This window comes from Diabrotica undecimpunctata, chromosome 10 (assembly GCF_040954645.1).
Source record: "Diabrotica undecimpunctata isolate CICGRU chromosome 10, icDiaUnde3, whole genome shotgun sequence".
Lineage (NCBI taxonomy): Eukaryota > Metazoa > Arthropoda > Insecta > Coleoptera > Chrysomelidae > Diabrotica > Diabrotica undecimpunctata.
In genome coordinates this window covers 737876-760085 of record NC_092812.1, presented here as the reverse complement: position 1 = coordinate 760085, position 22210 = coordinate 737876, and the positions used below count along the sequence as shown (strand labels likewise).

The window sequence follows — 22210 nt, the reverse complement described above, 5'->3', positions numbered from 1 at the left end:
TTTTTATTTATTAATATACAGGATTAACCCATTACAACAAAAAATATGTGTTACATACAGTATAAAAATCATTCTCTGTAATTGCTTACAAACTAAGTTAAATACTAAAATCTTAATTATATATAAAACAATATTAATTATATGTGAAACAAAATGAATATGATAAACAAAAAAGTACCTATAACTTGTCAAGCTCTTTTTATCTGATTTTTAAATGAAGCCAAGGCGGCACCAAATATTTCTAAATTGGTCCTATTTATAATTTTCAGTGTTGGCTCAATTGGTGAGTGCATACCATAATTTTTACTGTGAAAAGGTATATAAAACAGATCAACATATCTGAGACTTCTGGAGGGAACATAAAAGCTAATAGATTGAAGAAGTTCAGGACAATAAATTAAACCATTTGAAATGATATTTATTTATGTCTATTTAATTTATAATGTCTTGTTCTTATCTTAATTCATTAAAAAGCACAATAACTGATATTTATTTATTTATCACTACATATACAATAATTTATTAGTAGGCGAGCGTAACAACAATATCGCGAGCGCGAATCTTCTTTATTAACTGTCCCTCCATAACCAAAATTCCTCTATAAATATAAAGTCCTGTTATTCGAGAATGAAAACAGTTGTTTCTCGAAACACATCGAACATAGACCGCTGTTTTGCTGAAAGGCCTTCTAGACAGAGCGGCGAATTGTTCTCAGAACCGGTATGGTTAAATCGGCTTGTCTCCAGAAGGTTCGAATTGTTGTTTTTATTACAAAGGGGGACCCATCGTGTGTCAGGTAGGCATTACCTAAAAAATACGTGAATGAATGAAAATATTAGTAATAAATATATTTACGGTTTTGGGTCAGAATTTATCGTAACACATTTATTAATTTAAACACAAATACTAAATCAGAGTTATCTTGTCAGTTTTTTTATAAATTCATGTTGAGTGTTTCTAAAATATCTGTATAATCATGATTAATAATGCATATGTTTTATTTATATGCACAATATCTTAAAAATTTGTTCTGCAATCTCTCCAATATAGTAGAATGAACTTGGTATTTTGGAGACCAAACAATAGATGCATATTCCATTTTAGATACAACCAAAGCATAATAAACCATTCTTAAAGCCCAAACAGATAGTCTCAGACAGTTGCGAATGATAATGCCTAAAGATTTTAATTAATTAACTGTTACCTACATCATTTATATGTTGTACAAAACGCCACTGTTCATCAAATGTGTACTGTTATGTGATACTTAATAGTTATTTTTAAAAATCGGATCTGAAGCTTTTTCTACTTGTAAATCACAAACATTTGTAAATATGGTCTAAAAACACATTTATTTCATTTGGAATATTAATAATTTGAAAAAAAAAATCAAGAAACCATAAAACTCAGCTAAATACAATGAGTGTGAACCTTTAAGGACAAATTACCAGGACCAATTAAGGACACCTGATTCATTGTTATCACATGAAGCTTCAGGAAGATTGAAGTCACCGAATATATATGCCTTATGATGATTATACCTTTGAGATATATCTTCGATGTATATATATATATATATATATATATATATATATATATATATATATATATATATATATATATAAAACAATCATTAAAACATTATATATATACATATATATATATATATATATATATATATATATATATATATATATATATATATATATAATTTTATGATTATTTCAATGTAAATATGATGTTGTTTCTCTAAAATGTTAATGTCTTCCCTGTTGTCTTATTGAAGAATATTGGTAAAGTTTGCTCCTTTTTTACCCTTTATTCCTTCTGTTAAAATACCTTCATAAATCATCAAATGAAGGGTGTTCTCTAGTAATTCATCCTACATAAAGTGGTTTATACAACTTATGGGAATTCTTGTTATTAGTATTATTATTAATATCTCTTGTAGGTCCATTTTTTGCATTATTTTGATGTGTTTGATAGAAATTTTCTTTAATGAATGCTCCTTGATTGAAACCATCAGAAAAAGGTTAATACAGGTAAACATGTAGTTTCTGGCTTTTCCTTAAATTATCTCCGTTAAGATTGCTTTGATTTAGAATCACTTACAGGTACTTGATTATAGTTTTGATGATTAAAACTTTTTATGTTCTACCAAATAAACAAGAAATTTAGTTTATCTGGGTCTGGGCTGGGCTGGGATGACTTTTGATATATTATATCTATATGATGTATGTCTATGTCAAGTCAAGAATTTTATAGTCACAGATTATGGCGGCATCTATTCATTTGTATTTTAACTATCACGTTTTGAATATAAAAAATTTAGAACACAAATTTAGAATATAGGAATTAAACTTTTCTGTCGTTTCTCAATAATCTCAATATCATTGCACAATTATGGTTGTCAATAGAAACGTATTAGCCATAGTTATCCTAAACATGATACTTACAAACACATTATATTGAGTTATAGGAAAGCTCCTTCAAATTAATAACAATTATTATAGAACTCGTAGTGAAAAACAAAAAGTTAAAACAGGTATATTATAAAATAAGTAAAATACGGATATCTTATATTATTACAATCAACCAGTCAACTGTTTCTAGTAATATTCTAATTGACAAATTGTCTATAACAAGAGTTAAACACTTTAATAAATAATATTTTGTAATATTAAATTAAAAAATATATAATAAATAAAATAATTAATGTACCTTTATGTAAATTTTTAACTTTTCAGACAAAAAAACCATCAAAATGACCGATTTGAAATAACATGGCGTTTCGGTGAACTTCGGGATCTGATTTTTGTGATCCGAACTGATCCAAGAACGGTTGACTAGAAGGTTAATTTTATGATAAAAATTCGCGCATGACGTCACAATAAATGATTTAAAAATATTCCCCACAAGAACATCGGCGTTCGGAACACAATTAATCGGTCGCGGGAGGAATGATTCCATCGAGTTTCTAACTCGATGAATGATTCCTACTGTGGCGCACCAAGCGGATATATATCAAACTCATTCTTGACAAGTTAGGTTTTATTTTGAATTTGAATTTTGTAATAAGCTAGAACGTTTATACTTAATGTACTCTTTTATTGTTTTATAATTATTCGTACTGTAAATTTTATATCCTGCATTTTATTTTCGGCTACTTCGAGGTTTTGTGTTTGTATTATAATATATTTATAATGGATACAAAAGCAGTGACAAGAAACCTTTGTAAATATTGTAATAAAACATTTAGCATAATTTCTAATTTGAATAAACATAATAAACTCTTACATGGAGCAGAACCCGTTACAACAAGTCGAAAAAAATCTTTAGTGTGTACCTCTTGCTTTCGGATTCTCTCCACATACTCGGAATACAGAAATCACTTAATTACAGATGACATACTTGAGCTGTTTAAGGAAGAAAATGAATTCGAAAACTATGCAGGTTAGTGGTATTTATTAATAGCTAATTATATGAACTAACGAAATATTTTTTTATATTTTAGAACATGAAAAGAGACTATTGAGAAAATATAACCAGGGACTTTTCTTTAAAAGAATATGTTCAGCTACATCAGAATGATGTCATAAGCTTTCGTTTATGGGTAGAACGATTAAGATCCCTAAAAGATGAATTTTCAATTATATTATTTTACAAAGAGCAAGGCTCAGATGATCTCCCTAATGTATTCAACATGAATGATTTTGCATTAATATTCATGACGAAATTTTAAGAAAAACAATTGAAACTGTTTGGCTCAGACAAAATATGTGTGGACCCACCACCATAAGGAGTTCAGACATCCTACAATTTTACGTCCCTGATTACTTCGTGTTTAATTTCGGTTTCTTCCAAGCCGTTCTTAGCAATGAGTGGATCTAAATATTTAAATTTTTTCACTTGTTTGATTTCCACGTCCTCGTGGAACACTTCAAACCTTGCATCTGAACTGATAATTAAGTAAATATTCTGTTTTCTTCATGCTGACTTGTAACCCCCATTTTAAATATTCTCTCTATAGACATTTTATCATAAATTCTAGATCATAAGAATCTTGAGCTAGGATGGCTTGGTCATCCGCAAAGTTTAGGGAGAACAGTACGTCATTTCCTATGGGGATTCCCATTCCCTGGCAGTGGTTTTTCCAATTTTGAAGGGCTGCCTCAATATATAAATTAAACAGTAAGGGTGACATACTGCATCCTTGTTTTAGTCCTTTAGTTTCTTTTATTGGCTCTGATAGTCTATATCCGATTTTTAGGTAAGTAGTGTTATCCCTGTATACTTCTGTGATTATTCCTAAAAGGTATGGACTAATGTCGAGTTGTTGTTAAGCTTGCCACAATTTAAGTCTTGGAACTGTATTATACGCCTTTTCTAGGTCGATGAAGGCTAGATGTACTTCTGTACCAACCGCTATTCTTTTTTATATTAATTGTTGGAGTATAAACAAGTTATCAGTGCAAGATCAAAGATCAAAAATTCAAACGTCAATAAACTTATTTTAACCTTCAATTGCGACTTATTCCCATTAAAATAGTAATTAGATCTTATCTCTGTTATTAGCCCGGTTGGTATTTCTCTTCTTCTTCTTTCTTTTTAATGACTGCTTGGATGTAATTGTAAACACTATTCCATCCCTCCGTATTTCCCGTCATCTTTACGATCATCTCTTACAGTCACAGGGTTCATACCTATTTCTTTATACATTCTGTTTCTCTCCACTGTACATCTATTACACTCCAACATTGTGTGAGTAACAGTGTAGGAATATTCGCAGTATAGGCATTTATCTGCATCTGTCTTTCTGAACCTATGAAGATACGCCCTAAAACAGACAATCTACCCAGTCCCTTAGGCTCGGGATCAGCATCTTTGTCCACTGAGCAACATCTTCCTTGTTGTTCCACTCTTCTTGCCATTTTTCCATTGATCTTTCCCTTTCTTTTTTTTATAGCTGTTGTCAAATGCTTTCTTCTCCCATAGAGATGTCTTTTTTCTTTTCTACTGCTCTAACACATGCAGAGGAACACAACCCGTGATAGTCCACAAGGCCGCCGCAGATACAGTCCTGTAGGCGCATGCTACTCGCAACTGGTAACAGAATCCAGATTTAAGAAATTGATCATACCAGAATAAGAATATGGTCTACACAATTTACAAAAACAGTAGATGCTTGTAGACAAGTCGTATAAATCTACATAAAAAATGTTTTTAATGCAATTATAACATAATCAGTGTAAATTAGTAGAAGTTGAACAACTAGACAGTAAACCATGCTGACTAGTATGAAGCTGAAGTAGATATTGCGGCACTTGGCGCTGGGAAAATTTTACCGACCGTGGGAAAAAGCGGCATCCTTTGATGTTTGCACCTGCTCAGGTGTTCGGGTGACATCACGCTTACTGACAAGTCGAATCATTTTTTCTTTTCCTTTCTTTCCTCTTCTTCTTTTTCTTCCGCTAACCTGTTTTTCATCTCATGTTACCTTCTTCTATTCACTAATTGAACGTTCACTGCTTGACAGGGGAACTCAATATTTTATACACTGTTACATATAAGCTTTCGTTCTTTCGTCTAGTGCTCGACACATATTTTTTCGCCCAGTACTCTACATAGGTCTACGATTCTTTCCTCCAGTGCTATACATAGGTCTACGATTGTTTCCTCCAATGCTTTATATAGGTCTTCTTTTTTTTGTCCACGGCTAGACACAGATCTTGTCGCAAATAATCAAAGTGGTGTCCCACTGCCCAAATTAGATAACCAATATTTTCTTCTTTTCGTCCGTTGTCTACTTTTATATTTAGATGCTGATATATACAAGGTAAGGTGAGAAAACACAATTCATGTTACAGTGATAGTGGGGATATGATCACAGACGGTTCTTCGATAACCATCAGACAACAATTCCCCGATGCATATTAAAACATACAGAGAACACTTTACGTACTCAACTCAATAAGTGACAGCCCGGTTTGTAAGCGAGTCTGACAGACACCCTAAGTTTACAGTACTACTCCCACAATGTGGTACCTGGCGTGTTTCTGTGCGGCAAAAGTGGACCATCCGTTTATACTATAAAGGGGCCACCAAATATTCAACGTTGAAATGTGATATAATGTATCAATATGATCAATTATTAAAGAATAGTGACCAAAACTCTTGCGAGTTGCATACTATATTTTATCTACGATCATAAGTTAATTATTTTAAAAAATCCAGAGTATATAATATACAGAAGAAATTTAAAAGGACAGTTTGAACAAAAATTCAGTCTTATCAGCAGTCAGTACGGAGAAGGAAATCAGAAAAAAAAAAAAAAAAAAAACCAATTCGGTTCGAACAAATTTTGTTCTTAACAGCATCCACCGCTAGTCGGTACGGTTACACGACCGCCGGAAGAGGTTTTGTTAGTATGGGACAAACAGTCAGTACGAAAGCGAAATGATTGTCTTTTTTCCATCACACACTTGAATAAACATTTTTATTGATTTTATTAGAAGATACTTAAACTGAAAACTAAACTCCTGTTGGGTAACTGGCCATTAAAAACATACTTAAAAATTAACTCAGGAAAGCAGACCATTAAGATTTGTCGATCGATTTTCTTATTATTATTTTAGGTGACAACACGAACACTAGATCCTAATTTAATAAGATCGGTTAATAATTCGCCAATGGTCCATATCACATATCTTTGTGAATATTAAGTTTCAGTAGATGTTTTTTACGATCTAATGCTAGACAACTTTGTTACATTTTATTAAAAAGATGGCAAAACGAACACTAAATCCTAATTGAATAAGATCGGTTCCTAATTTGCCAGTGGTCCACATCAGATATCTTTGTGAATAATATGTTTTAGTAGACGTCTTTTTACAATCTGAGGCTAGACAACTTTTTTTTACAATTTAGTAAAAAAGTGGCAGCACGAACACTAGATCCTAATTTAATAAGATCGGTTCATAATTCGCCAGTGGTCCATATCAGATATCTTTTGTGAATAATATGTTTTAGTAGACGTCTTTTTACAATCTGAGGCTAGACAACTTTTTTTACAATTCAGTAAAAAAGTGGCAGCACGAACACTAGATCCTAATTTAATAAGATCGGTTCATAATTCGCCAGTGGTCCATATCAGATATCTTTGTGAATAATATGTTTTAGTAGACGTCTTTTTACAATTTGAGGCTAGACAACTTTTTTGTTACATTTTATTAAAAAAAGTGACAACACGAGCACTAGATCCTAATTTAATAAGATCGGTTCATAATTCACCAGTAATCCATATCAGATATCTTTTGTGAATAATATGTTTCAGTAGACGTCTTTTACGATCTCATGCTAGACAACTTTTTTACATTTTTATCAGATAAAAACGTAACAACTCGAACACTAGATCCTAATTTAATAAGATCGGTTGATAATTAGCCAATGGTCCATATCAGATATCTTTTGTGAATAATATGTTTCAGTAGACATCTTTTACGATCTAATGCTAGACAACTCTTTGTTACGTTTTTATCAGAAAAATATGGCAACACGAACACTAGATCCTAATTTAATAAGATCGGTTCATAATTCGCCAATGGTCCATATCAGATATCTTTGTGAATAATATGTTTCAGTAGACGTCTTTACGACCTGATGCTAGACATATTTTTGTTACATTTTTATTAGAAAAAGGTGGCAACAGGAACACTTGATCTTAATTTATTAAGATCAGTTCATAATTCACCAGTAGTCGCTAACGGATATCTTTTGGTAGTCTTAACATCTTCTAAAACTTAATGAACAAATTTTATGATATTTAACCCTAATATGCTATACATCGTTTTAAGATCTTTAAATTAATCAGTAACTCATAACAGATACCTGGTAACGTTGTTTTACTATAAAAATTTTAAAAGCCAACTACAATATGTGATAGAAAAACAGACAACCAAATAGACGCTGGATAATAGAGAACGAAAAACTAATTTATGAAAAATTCTTAAAAGACACATTTAATACTAATATAAAATATGTACATATAACTAAATAATAAAAAGCCGTGTATTAAAACTACAATAATCAATAATATTAACACTATAAATAAATTTATACATATTTTTACATTTTCATTTTCTTATAACCAAAAGGAACGGAACTAAAATCTTCTAAAAATTTTCTTTTTGTAGAATGTGGTCGATAATTTTTATGGATTTCCTGTGTTATGACTTGATGTTCTGTTGTTCGTCTAACTTGTTTACTTATGATTTTAATACCTTCCGACTTTACAAGTACCATCTTTTTAATAGTATCAAAATTAATTAATTGCGAGTTTAAATAATTAAGGGAAATTCCCTTAACTTTGCAACAAAATTTTTCGTCACCATTAGGAAGTATGTATTTATAAGCATAATTTTTGGGGCCTCCAGAAACGAACTCCGAAATATGACCACCACTTAGCTCATCAGTTAAATCACCAATACAGTCACCGGTAGGAAGATCAGGCGGACCGTCTCTGGAAATGTACACAATTGAATCGGTATCATAATATAAAGTACGCTCGCCCACCATGTCTAAATAGGAATACAGTTTGAGGCGGGCTAGAGCCGTAACGTATGAGGCCAGAACGACGTTTACAGTGGAAGACATTGAAAATGCTTCTTCCACATACTCCCACGTAACAACCAGTGTTTCCTCGTTTACAGGAACCACAGTATTTACATAGATCGAGGGATTAATCATCATAGCAAAGAATTCTTTAGGATTGTTTACAATAGAAGTTTTGGGAAGATTTTCTCGCTGTGCAAATTTACCCCAGAACGAATTAAGCATTAATTTAGCTAACGATCTAAGGCCAGGATTCGCCGTTATTTCGGTAAACTCTAACCGAACGTCTTCTATCTGGAGAAACTGTTCGATGTATCGGTTTTTTTCTTCGGCTGTTACACAACCACGGGGCCATCCTGAAGCTTGCTGCTTGATTTTGATGAATTTATTCATCATGTCGGAAAAGAGACCATTTTGATGTTTTGACAATTCACGGGTGTCGTACGACCAGATTTCGTAGGTCTCAACTATTTTGTAACCCTTTTCCAAAGCTTTTACAACTTCTTCAATTACCCATGTTCCTGTAAGTGACTTCTGTTCGTCGGAATGCTGACATTCTCCTTGCATAAAGTCCTCGCTGCATTTACGACAAAGAACAAACATGCATTTATTGTTTATTTTTGCGGGTAGAACAGGATGATAAAGGTTTGAGGGAGGAAGTACTTTACACTTTATTAAACCAGATACTCGTGATAAATCTATATGCCGGCATTCATCTCCTACAAAAATTTTAGGATGACCTAGAGGAAATTTTCCACGCTTACATACCCAAGGGTATAGGGAACAAACATCGACATATTTAATCTTTTCATTTTCTTGAGCCTTATAATACTCCACGGTGTTACCAGTACGACCACCATACAAAGCATCCCTAGCATTTATAGGTTGAGTTCTCATTAAGGGGTGATCCTCAGTAAATGATTTTATCTCAGGCGTCATAGTTTTTCTGAAGGCACACTCCCAGATTTCAACGACTTCATATCCCAGAGATTTTAGATATTGATTTTTGGCAGCAGTTCTGTCATAACGATTTTCCATGCAGTGTGAAGGATCGTCATGAAGACGAGCCAATCTGTTTTCGGGATAACATTGGGGACAACCATGATAGTAACAACCCTGAAATTCAAACACGATATTTTCGTAAAGACCATCCACTTTACAAGTATTAATAACAGCCTCAAATCCTCGTGCAGCATGCTGTATTTTAATATTACGCTGTTTCTCTTCCCAAAGTAGCCACTGCAGAGCTATTTTTGACTGATTATCTTTAAAACGATAACCACCTTTAGGAATAAGACCTATTGTGTCAGATTGTAGAAAATTTCGCCTAAATACTTTACTACAAGTCGAGGCTACGGTAGTAGCTTCCATAAAAGGACAGACATTTGACGTATTCAATAATTGTTTCCTAAATGTAAGACAAGCCTGTGTTAATATCATGACATCGGAAATACAATAGTCAACGATCTCTTTCTGAAAATCAAAAACATAACCGTTAGCAACTTTAGCAGTATGCCAATTTATTAACTTATCACGTGCATCCTTCTTCAAATTATCGATATCATAGAATTTTAGAGAAGGTATAGGTCCGAGATAAGATTGATTTTGCCCTTTATTAAACAAATGTGGGAAATAGCCCTTTTTTAACTCTGTTAAACCAAAAGCTTTTGGTAAAGCTGACAAGGCCATAGGAAAATAATTAAGACTGTCGAGAAAACGGACATTCCCAACACTCATCGAAACTAACTTCGTACCCCGCATGATAAGATCAGGGGTTAAATCGGTCTTTGTGAGGATGTAATTCAACACGAACTGATTATCGAAACCCCCTCCGTTATGTGCCAAAACGACAACATTCTTAAATTTTTTCCTAATTTGAAAAACATATTCAATAAAAATAGAAATAACATTTTCGTTTAAAACATTTAGACGAAAACCGCATGTTTGACAAAACTGTAATTTTTCTTCCTGAAGACAATTGTAACATCGCTGACTAAATACACAGAGATTTGGTTCTTGAAGAAGTGAACCATCTAGCAATATTTTTTCCTGACGAGTCTCAAGATCATAAAAAATGAACAAAAAATCTTTTGAGGGAGGTTTACCAGAATCAGGCTGCACGTAACAAAGATGATCTGATGGGTAATTTTTACCACAAGTTTTACAGAAGATCTCCCCACAGATATGACTTTTAGTGTAGATTTTGTAACATTGCTTACACCTTTTAATTTTGTCACATATGTCGTTAATGTGAACGTTGAAACATACCTCACCATAAAAGTCCCGGCCGCATTTATCGCAGGGAACTTTAACAGCTTCTTTGGAACAAGCTGGTGAACGACGACATGCAAAGCACGTATCAACGCAGCTGTGTCCGTCTTTATGGTCGTAGGGTTGATAACATTTATCACAGAAATACGTACTGATAAACGCACTGGTCAGTGACCGAATTACATTAAAATGACCTTTATGAAAGAGAAGGTTTAATTTTGGTCCATAAGTGTGCCCCTCATAAATGACATCACGTCCCTTAGTTCCATATCTATAGACCACAATCTTATAGTCTGTTAGATATGCCTGAAACTGTTGCAACTCAGGAATTCCAGCTCCCTCACTAGGAATAACAACACCAGACCTATCTATTAACTGCAATGCTCTTTCCCGTTGTATTTTCCCTCTATCGCGACATATTTTTGTAAGTTCAGGGTCTTTGTCAACGTAAGCTTTGGCTACAACCAAAGCGTATGCAAGGCATAGGTTATCGTTGTTTTTAATAACAACAATTCCTCGCCGTTTAGAACACTCCTCTTTAAATGAATTGTACTTACGACCTCTACCCTTTCCAGTAGGCATTTTTACGGTAGTAATACCAAGACAAAACGTTTCGGTGTTTAAACCGGTGCTGTTGCTCTGATATATGGAACTTATGTGGTTCCATATATCGTCAACTGTCACCTCTGAGGCTGGTTTTAACCTCATCCATCCCTGACCTCTAACGAAATCCTTGGAGCAAAAAGTGAAACCGACCTGATCATGTGGCAAAATATTTACAGTACCCTTTCGAACAATATCCTCGATGGCCTTTTTAATCCAACTTACGGGTTCCTCACCTGGCGGTACATCCTTAATTTTAAATTCCAGAGTTCGTCCCTGGACACCAAATTTACGGATTTTCGTGGTTTGATCTCTGACAATTAAAAACTTTTCCATTTTACGTATAATAAACTTATAAATTATTGTAAAATCAAAAAAAAATCAAAAAGTCAAATTTAAAAAAAAAAAAAATTATTATACTCACCAAAGTACGTCTGAACACTAGAAATATCTGGAACAGACTAAATAAAATACTTTAACGTAGGGTATAAGGTAGACTTCTAGCTGGACGGAAAACTGAACGATAATTCCAAAGGCCCCAAAAAGGTTTAGATTTATGTAAAAATGTGTAAGAATCAATCTAAAAGAGTAGATCTGTTTAAATTTATAATTTTGGTTACACCTTAAAAGTGGGTAACAGTGCTACACAAAACCAAACATGAAAGTAGTGGAAGAAGCGTTGTATTAATAAAAAAAAAACTATACCTCACTTGATCGTTTATTGTAGCGGCCACAATGCCTAAACCGTGCGATTGAAGAACGGCGTGAGATTGTCAGGATGTACTGCAGAAGTTAAAAACATGTGTGAAGTATGCAATATACCTAAGGCATATGAAGTAAAAAGTACATCAAAAAAAAAAAAAAATTGTAAAGATATTAAATACTATGGACTTAATATAAATGTCATATGCTATAAATATCACAAAAAAAATTATGAGCCGAGAAAGAAGCCATTTATAACATGTTGCTAAAAGCTTTGAAAAAGGTTCAAAGTTCAAACTTTCCCGAATTATGTAATTTTAAATAATTCGTTAACAATTTATAATAAAAATACTAAAAAGTAACCTTTTGTAAAATATATGTAAGCGTCAACACAGAACCCGGCACTAATAACATTAGGTCAAAATCGGGGTAAATGGATACCGTTTACCACTAAATTCTGGTCTATTAGTTATAAGGCATTTAAGAAATAGCAGTATCAATACGACAAAACTTGGTCCAGTATGAAATTTATGGTAAAATTACGGGGCGGTTTGTATTTATAAACAATTTAAAAAATTTAAGAGAAGGTGCATGTAAGAAGGAAAAGAGCTTTCCCAAAAAGTTTATTTATAGTGATTGTTAGAATTAATTCGGAAGTTTTAATTTGGTATCTTTTCTACTTAGAATTTATTTATTGGGAACAATTATTTACACAAGTAACACATCTCGAGAAAATTTATAAACGGACACTTTCGATAACCCTTTAAAATATATATTTACACAAGAATTTTCGCATTTAATATTTTGCGGTTAGTAGTGTATATTTCAATAGATATAAAGGACAAAAACGTTTATTAACATGTATAACAAAGTTGTAAAAGCACAGTAAAAAAATTGTCAAACTTTTCCGAAATAAAAGAAAAATTAATAAAAGTATAGTATTTCTTGAAGATATATTTAAAAGATTCGTAGCTTACTTGAAAAATGTTAAGATTTTTCACTAATATTTTCTCTTTTTAAATTTGTTTATCTATACATACCAATAAAAAACTGCATATATTTTAAAAACTATAACGATTTACCTTATGAACTCCCTAATAACTGTTAAGTAACCACATATACAATAAAATATATTTTTTAAACCTACAAAACAAGCAAATTTTCATGTGTGATATCATACAGCAAAATTAAAATACATTTACCGATTTACAAGAAATTAATCAACAGTTTGAATTTTTAAATTAAATCTTATTTGTGTAACCTGCCTTCATCAATTTGACACATTTGTAAAGAAATCACTATAAGGTAAAAAGTAAATGGCCTATAAATCAAATATATACACTTTGTAATACCTGTGACAAGATTTTCTCATCTCTGAGGTAAAACAGTTAAGTAGCATAAACGCCTAATTTAATTACGAATATTTATAAAAATCACGTTTTAACACAGTTAAACTAAATATATTTAACTGTCTCTGAATAACTTATTATTTTGTGACATGCATGGCCCTAACAACCCTATTATGCAATTTCGAAAGGGTTAAGACAGCTTTTTTCCTTTGATCGTATTTATTAATTTTCTCGATTGAACGGTAACGTAGAAAAACTATAAAAATATATCCCTTTCTTTCTAACTCCTTTGTATACGTACAACTACTTTAAAGATTTTTCAAATATAAAAACCATCTTAGTCAAAAAAAATTAAAAGCAATATTTTTTAGTTTTAACAGAACGAAAAATTTTTAATATTAAAAAAAAAAATTTCGTTCATTTTAATTAATTCGGTAGTACTAATATAGAATACCAAATAACGAGTAAACTATAATAGGTATCTAAATATAAAACCCAAGACCAATTCCAAGAAATTCCTATATAATTTTAAAATGTTCATTTCCAAGATCCATATGGTTAGAACTAATTAAAAATGTATAATTTAATATTATCTTGAATTTAATGGTTAGTTAGGTATTAGGAATAGAAATAGGTACCTATGGGCGATAATTGAGAGATTTATTAATAAATCTAAACTTTTGGGAACTCCACTACGTATGACCTTTTTAGAAGATTTGGTTACAAAAGAATTTACACTATTTTTATAGTCATTAATTATATATATATATATATATATATATATATATATATATATATATATATATATATATATATATATATATATATATATAAATAAAAGTATCTTAACTTATTTGAAGAAATTGATGGATGTATTAGTACTTTTCAAAAGTTGTAACTGCAAAGTTAAAATTTGGCCAAATTACCGAAATAAAAGAAAAATGTTGAAGTATATAATTTTATGAAGATATACTGAAAAGATTCAAATCTTACTTAAAAGTGTAAGATAATATTTTTCTTTGTTTTATAGTTTATTAAAATTTATTAACCTTTACATACCAATAAAACAAACGGCATATTCAAAAAAACTATAACAAAGATTTACCTTAACGCACTCACTAACAATTATTACCAAGCAGCCACAAATAAAATAAAGATATTTTAAGTAAACAAAAAAAATAAGAACAGTTATCACCGTCAACGCGTTAATTATTTCTACAAAACCAATTATTATTCGAAGTAAAATATCATTTAGCTTACCTTTAATAAAAAATTCACTAAATCACTAGGTTTGTTACTTTACCACAAAATACTAATTAGAACTCATACCAAATATCGACTATTATTTTATATATAGGTTAAGAATACAACTTGTTATGACAAGAAAAGTGGGGTGAATGTATTAAAACGCACCTGCTCCTTAAAATGCGAGATGCAAAAGTAGTGTGTATGGGCAAAATGAGGAGGAGGTCAACGGCATGGATACTAATACTTTTGTATCCCGCATTTTGAGGAGCACATGCGTTTGAATACATTCACCCCAGTTTTCTTGTCATAACAAGTTGTATTCTTAACCTATATATAAAACAATAGTCGATATTTGGTATGAGTTCTAATTAGTATTTTGTGGTAAAGTAACAAACCTAGTGATTTAGTGAATTTTTTATTAAAGGTAAGCTAAATGATATTTTACTTCGAATAATAATTGGTTTTGTAGAAATAATTAACGCGTTGACGGTGATAACTGTTCTTATTTTTTTTTGTTTACTTAAAATATCTTTATTTTATTTGTGGCTGCTTGGTAATAATTGTTAGTGAGTGCGTTAAGGTAAATCTTTGTTATAGTTTTTTTGAATATGCCGTTTGTTTTATTGGTATGTAAAGGTTAATAAATTTTAATAAACTATAAAACAAAGAAAAATATTATCTTACACTTTTAAGTAAGATTTGAATCTTTTCAGTATATCTTCATAAAATTATATACTTTCAACATTTTTCTTTTATTTCGGTAATTTGGCCAAATTTTAACTTTGCAGTTACAACTTTTGAAAAGTACTAATACATCCATCAATTTCTTCAAATAAGTTAAGATACTTTTATTTATATATATATATATATATATATATATATATATATATATATATATATATATATATATAATGACTATAAAAATAGTGTAAATTCTTTTGTAACCAAATCTTCTAAAAAGGTCATACGTAGTGGAGTTCCCAAAAGTTTAGATTTATTAATAAATCTCTCAATTATCGCCCATAGGTACCTATTTCTATTCCTAATACCTAACTAACCATTAAATTCAAGATAATATTAAATTATACATTTTTAATTAGTTCTAACCATGCTATAAATGGATCTTGGAAATGAACATTTTAAAATTATATAGGAATTTCTTGGAATTGGTCTTGGGTTTTATATTTAGATACCTATTATAGTTTACTCGTTATTTGGTATTCTATATTAGTACTACCGAATTAATTAAAATGAACGAAATTTTTTTTTTTAATATTAAAAATTTTTCGTTCTGTTAAAACTAAAAAATATTGCTTTTAATTTTTTTTGACTAAGATGGTTTTTATATTTGAAAAATCTTTAAAGTAGTTGTACGTATACAAAGGAGTTAGAAAGAAAGGGATATATTTTTATAGTTTTTCTACGTTACCGTTCAATCGAGAAAATTAATAAATACGATCAAAGGAAAAAAGCTGTCTTAACCCTTTCGAAATTGCATAATAGGGTTGTTAGGGCCATGCATGTCACAAAATAATAAGTTATTCAGAGACAGTTAAATATATTTAGTTTAACTGTGTTAAAACGTGATTTTTATAAATATTCGTAATTAAATTAGGCGTTTATGCTACTTAACTGTTTTACCTCAGAGATGAGAAAATCTTGTCACAGGTATTACAAAGTGTATATATTTGATTTATAGGCCATTTACTTTTTACCTTATAGTGATTTCTTTACAAATGTGTCAAATTGATGAAGGCAGGTTACACAAATAAGATTTAATTTAAAAATTCAAACTGTTGATTAATTTCTTGTAAATCGGTAAATGTATTTTAATTTTGCTGTATGATATCACACATGAAAATTTGCTTGTTTTGTAGGTTTAAAAAATATATTTTATTGTATATGTGGTTACTTAACAGTTATTAGGGAGTTCATAAGGTAAATCGTTATAGTTTTTAAAATATATGCAGTTTTTTATTGGTATGTATAGATAAACAAATTTAAAAAGAGAAAATATTAGTGAAAAATCTTAACATTTTTCAAGTAAGCTACGAATCTTTTAAATATATCTTCAAGAAATACTATACTTTTATTAATTTTTCTTTTATTTCGGAAAAGTTTGACAATTTTTTTACTGTGCTTTTACAACTTTGTTATACATGTTAATAAACGTTTTTGTCCTTTATATCTATTGAAATATACACTACTAACCGCAAAATATTAAATGCGAAAATTCTTGTGTAAATATATATTTTAAAGGGTTATCGAAAGTGTCCGTTTATAAATTTTCTCGAGATGTGTTACTTGTGTAAATAATTGTTCCCAATAAATAAATTCTAAGTAGAAAAGATACCAAATTAAAACTTCCGAATTAATTCTAACAATCACTATAAATAAACTTTTTGGGAAAGCTCTTTTCCTTCTTACATGCACCTTCTCTTAAATTTTTTAAATTGTTTATAAATACAAACCGCCCCGTAATTTTACCATAAATTTCATACTGGACCAAGTTTTGTCGTATTGATACTGCTATTTCTTAAATGCCTTATAACTAATAGACCAGAATTTAGTGGTAAACGGTATCCATTTACCCCGATTTTGACCTAATGTTATTAGTGCCGGGTTCTGTGTTGACGCTTACATATATTTTACAAAAGGTTACTTTTTAGTATTTTTATTATAAATTGTTAACGAATTATTTAAAATTACATAATTCGGGAAAGTTTGAACTTTGAACCTTTTTCAAAGCTTTTAGCAACATGTTATAAATGGCTTCTTTCTCGGCTCATAATTTTTTTTGTGATATTTATAGCATATGACATTTATATTAAGTCCATAGTATTTAATATCTTTACAATTTTTTTTTTTTTTGATGTACTTTTTACTTCATATGCCTTAGGTATATTGCATACTTCACACATGTTTTTAACTTCTGCAGTACATCCTGACAATCTCACGCCGTTCTTCAATCGCACGGTTTAGGCATTGTGGCCGCTACAATAAACGATCAAGTGAGGTATAGTTTTTTTTTTATTAATACAACGCTTCTTCCACTACTTTCATGTTTGGTTTTGTGTAGCACTGTTACCCACTTTTAAGGTGTAACCAAAATTATAAATTTAAACAGATCTACTCTTTTAGATTGATTCTTACACATTTTTACATAAATCTAAACCTTTTTGGGGCCTTTGGAATTATCGTTCAGTTTTCCGTCCAGCTAGAAGTCTACCTTATACCCTACGTTAAAGTATTTTATTTAGTCTGTTCCAGATATTTCTAGTGTTCAGACGTACTTTGGTGAGTATAATAATTTTTTTTTTTTTTAAATTTGACTTTTTGATTTTTTTTTGATTTTACAATAATTTATAAGTTTATTATACGTAAAATGGAAAAGTTTTTAATTGTCAGAGATCAAACCACGAAAATCCGTAAATTTGGTGTCCAGGGACGAACTCTGGAATTTAAAATTAAGGATGTACCGCCAGGTGAGGAACCCGTAAGTTGGATTAAAAAGGCCATCGAGGATATTGTTCGAAAGGGTACTGTAAATATTTTGCCACATGATCAGGTCGGTTTCACTTTTTGCTCCAAGGATTTCGTTAGAGGTCAGGGATGGATGAGGTTAAAACCAGCCTCAGAGGTGACAGTTGACGATATATGGAACCACATAAGTTCCATATATCAGAGCAACAGCACCGGTTTAAACACCGAAACGTTTTGTCTTGGTATTACTACCGTAAAAATGCCTACTGGAAAGGGTAGAGGTCGTAAGTACAATTCATTTAAAGAGGAGTGTTCTAAACGGCGAGGAATTGTTGTTATTAAAAACAACGATAACCTATGCCTTGCATACGCTTTGGTTGTAGCCAAAGCTTACGTTGACAAAGACCCTGAACTTACAAAAATATGTCGCGATAGAGGGAAAATACAACGGGAAAGAGCATTGCAGTTAATAGATAGGTCTGGTGTTGTTATTCCTAGTGAGGGAGCTGGAATTCCTGAGTTGCAACAGTTTCAGGCATATCTAACAGACTATAAGATTGTGGTCTATAGATATGGAACTAAGGGACGTGATGTCATTTATGAGGGGCACACTTATGGACCAAAATTAAACCTTCTCTTTCATAAAGGTCATTTTAATGTAATTCGGTCACTGACCAGTGCGTTTATCAGTACGTATTTCTGTGATAAATGTTATCAACCCTACGACCATAAAGACGGACACAGCTGCGTTGATACGTGCTTTGCATGTCGTCGTTCACCAGCTTGTTCCAAAGAAGCTGTTAAAGTTCCCTGCGATAAATGCGGCCGGGACTTTTATGGTGAGGTATGTTTCAACGTTCACATTAACGACATATGTGACAAAATTAAAAGGTGTAAGCAATGTTACAAAATCTACACTAAAAGTCATATCTGTGGGGAGATCTTCTGTAAAACTTGTGGTAAAAATTACCCATCAGATCATCTTTGTTACATGCAGCCTGATTCTGGTAAACCTCCCTCAAAAGATTTTTTGTTCATTTTTTATGATCTTGAGACTCGTCAGGAAAAAATATTGCTAGATGGTTCACTTCTTCAAGAACCAAATCTCTGTGTATTTAGTCAGCGATGTTACAATTGTCTTCAGGAAGAAAAATTACAGTTTTGTCAAACATGCGGTTTTCGTCTAAATGTTTTAAACGAAAATGTTATTTCTATTTTTATTGAATATGTTTTTCAAATTAGGAAAAAATTTAAGAATGTTGTCGTTTTGGCACATAACGGAGGGGGTTTCGATAATCAGTTCGTGTTGAATTACATCCTCACAAAGACCGATTTAACCCCTGATCTTATCATGCGGGGTACGAAGTTAGTTTCGATGAGTGTTGGGAATGTCCGTTTTCTCGACAGTCTTAATTATTTTCCTATGGCCTTGTCAGCTTTACCAAAAGCTTTTGGTTTAACAGAGTTAAAAAAGGGCTATTTCCCACATTTGTTTAATAAAGGGCAAAATCAATCTTATCTCGGACCTATACCTTCTCTAAAATTCTATGATATCGATAATTTGAAGAAGGATGCACGTGATAAGTTAATAAATTGGCATACTGCTAAAGTTGCTAACGGTTATGTTTTTGATTTTCAGAAAGAGATCGTTGACTATTGTATTTCCGATGTCATGATATTAACACAGGCTTGTCTTACATTTAGGAAACAATTATTGAATACGTCAAATGTCTGTCCTTTTATGGAAGCTACTACCGTAGCCTCGACTTGTAGTAAAGTATTTAGGCGAAATTTTCTACAATCTGACACAATAGGTCTTATTCCTAAAGGTGGTTATCGTTTTAAAGATAATCAGTCAAAAATAGCTCTGCAGTGGCTACTTTGGGAAGAGAAACAGCGTAATATTAAAATACAGCATGCTGCACGAGGATTTGAGGCTGTTATTAATACTTGTAAAGTGGATGGTCTTTACGAAAATATCGTGTTTGAATTTCAGGGTTGTTACTATCATGGTTGTCCCCAATGTTATCCCGAAAACAGATTGGCTCGTCTTCATGACGATCCTTCACACTGCATGGAAAATCGTTATGACAGAACTGCTGCCAAAAATCAATATCTAAAATCTCTGGGATATGAAGTCGTTGAAATCTGGGAGTGTGCCTTCAGAAAAACTATGACGCCTGAGATAAAATCATTTACTGAGGATCACCCCTTAATGAGAACTCAACCTATAAATGCTAGGGATGCTTTGTATGGTGGTCGTACTGGTAACACCGTGGAGTATTATAAGGCTCAAGAAAATGAAAAGATTAAATATGTCGATGTTTGTTCCCTATACCCTTGGGTATGTAAGCGTGGAAAATTTCCTCTAGGTCATCCTAAAATTTTTGTAGGAGATGAATGCCGGCATATAGATTTATCACGAGTATCTGGTTTAATAAAGTGTAAAGTACTTCCTCCCTCAAACCTTTATCATCCTGTTCTACCCGCAAAAATAAACAATAAATGCATGTTTGTTCTTTGTCGTAAATGCAGCGAGGACTTTATGCAAGGAGAATGTCAGCATTCCGACGAACAGAAGTCACTTACAGGAACATGGGTAATTGAAGAAGTTGTAAAAGCTTTGGAAAAGGGTTACAAAATAGTTGAGACCTACGAAATCTGGTCGTACGACACCCGTGAATTGTCAAAACATCAAAATGGTCTCTTTTCCGACATGATGAATAAATTCATCAAAATCAAGCAGCAAGCTTCAGGATGGCCCCGTGGTTGTGTAACAGCCGAAGAAAAAAACCGATACATCGAACAGTTTCTCCAGATAGAAGACGTTCGGTTAGAGTTTACCGAAATAACGGCGAATCCTGGCCTTAGATCGTTAGCTAAATTAATGCTTAATTCGTTCTGGGGTAAATTTGCACAGCGAGAAAATCTTCCCAAAACTTCTATTGTAAACAATCCTAAAGAATTCTTTGCTATGATGATTAATCCCTCGATCTATGTAAATACTGTGGTTCCTGTAAACGAGGAAACACTGGTTGTTACGTGGGAGTATGTGGAAGAAGCATTTTCAATGTCTTCCACTGTAAACGTCGTTCTGGCCTCATACGTTACGGCTCTAGCCCGCCTCAAACTGTATTCCTATTTAGACATGGTGGGCGAGCGTACTTTATATTATGATACCGATTCAATTGTGTACATTTCCAGAGACGGTCCGCCTGATCTTCCTACCGGTGACTGTATTGGTGATTTAACTGATGAGCTAAGTGGTGGTCATATTTCGGAGTTCGTTTCTGGAGGCCCCAAAAATTATGCTTATAAATACATACTTCCTAATGGTGACGAAAAATTTTGTTGCAAAGTTAAGGGAATTTCCCTTAATTATTTAAACTCGCAATTAATTAATTTTGATACTATTAAAAAGATGGTACTTGTAAAGTCGGAAGGTATTAAAATCATAAGTAAACAAGTTAGACGAACAACAGAACATCAAGTCATAACACAGGAAATCCATAAAAATTATCGACCACATTCTACAAAAAGAAAATTTTTAGAAGATTTTAGTTCCGTTCCTTTTGGTTATAAGAAAATGAAAATGTAAAAATATGTATAAATTTATTTATAGTGTTAATATTATTGATTATTGTAGTTTTAATACACGGCTTTTTATTATTTAGTTATATGTACATATTTTATATTAGTATTAAATGTGTCTTTTAAGAATTTTTCATAAATTAGTTTTTCGTTCTCTATTATCCAGCGTCTATTTGGTTGTCTGTTTTTCTATCACATATTGTAGTTGGCTTTTAAAATTTTTATAGTAAAACAACGTTACCAGGTATCTGTTATGAGTTACTGATTAATTTAAAGATCTTAAAACGATGTATAGCATATTAGGGTTAAATATCATAAAATTTGTTCATTAAGTTTTAGAAGATGTTAAGACT

The 22210-nt window shown here is 31.7% G+C and overlaps 1 protein-coding gene and 1 long non-coding RNA gene across 2 annotated transcripts; one reads left to right on the top strand and one right to left on the bottom strand.

The window, feature by feature from the left end:
• Window positions 1-451: 451 nt before the first annotated feature.
• LOC140452392 (uncharacterized) lies at window positions 452-14884 on the bottom strand. The gene is made up of 3 exons (XR_011952182.1): window positions 14796-14884; window positions 11909-11945; window positions 452-807 (listed from the first exon to the last, which is right to left on the bottom strand). It is a non-coding gene; the product is annotated as an uncharacterized lncRNA (long non-coding RNA).
• A 3284-nt stretch (window positions 14885-18168) lies between these two features.
• Window positions 18169-21864, top strand: LOC140452240 (uncharacterized). The gene has a single exon (XM_072546376.1). The coding sequence runs from the start codon at window positions 18169-18171 to the stop codon at window positions 21862-21864; it is 3696 nt and encodes a 1231-aa protein (XP_072402477.1).
• Window positions 21865-22210: the final 346 nt, after the last annotated feature.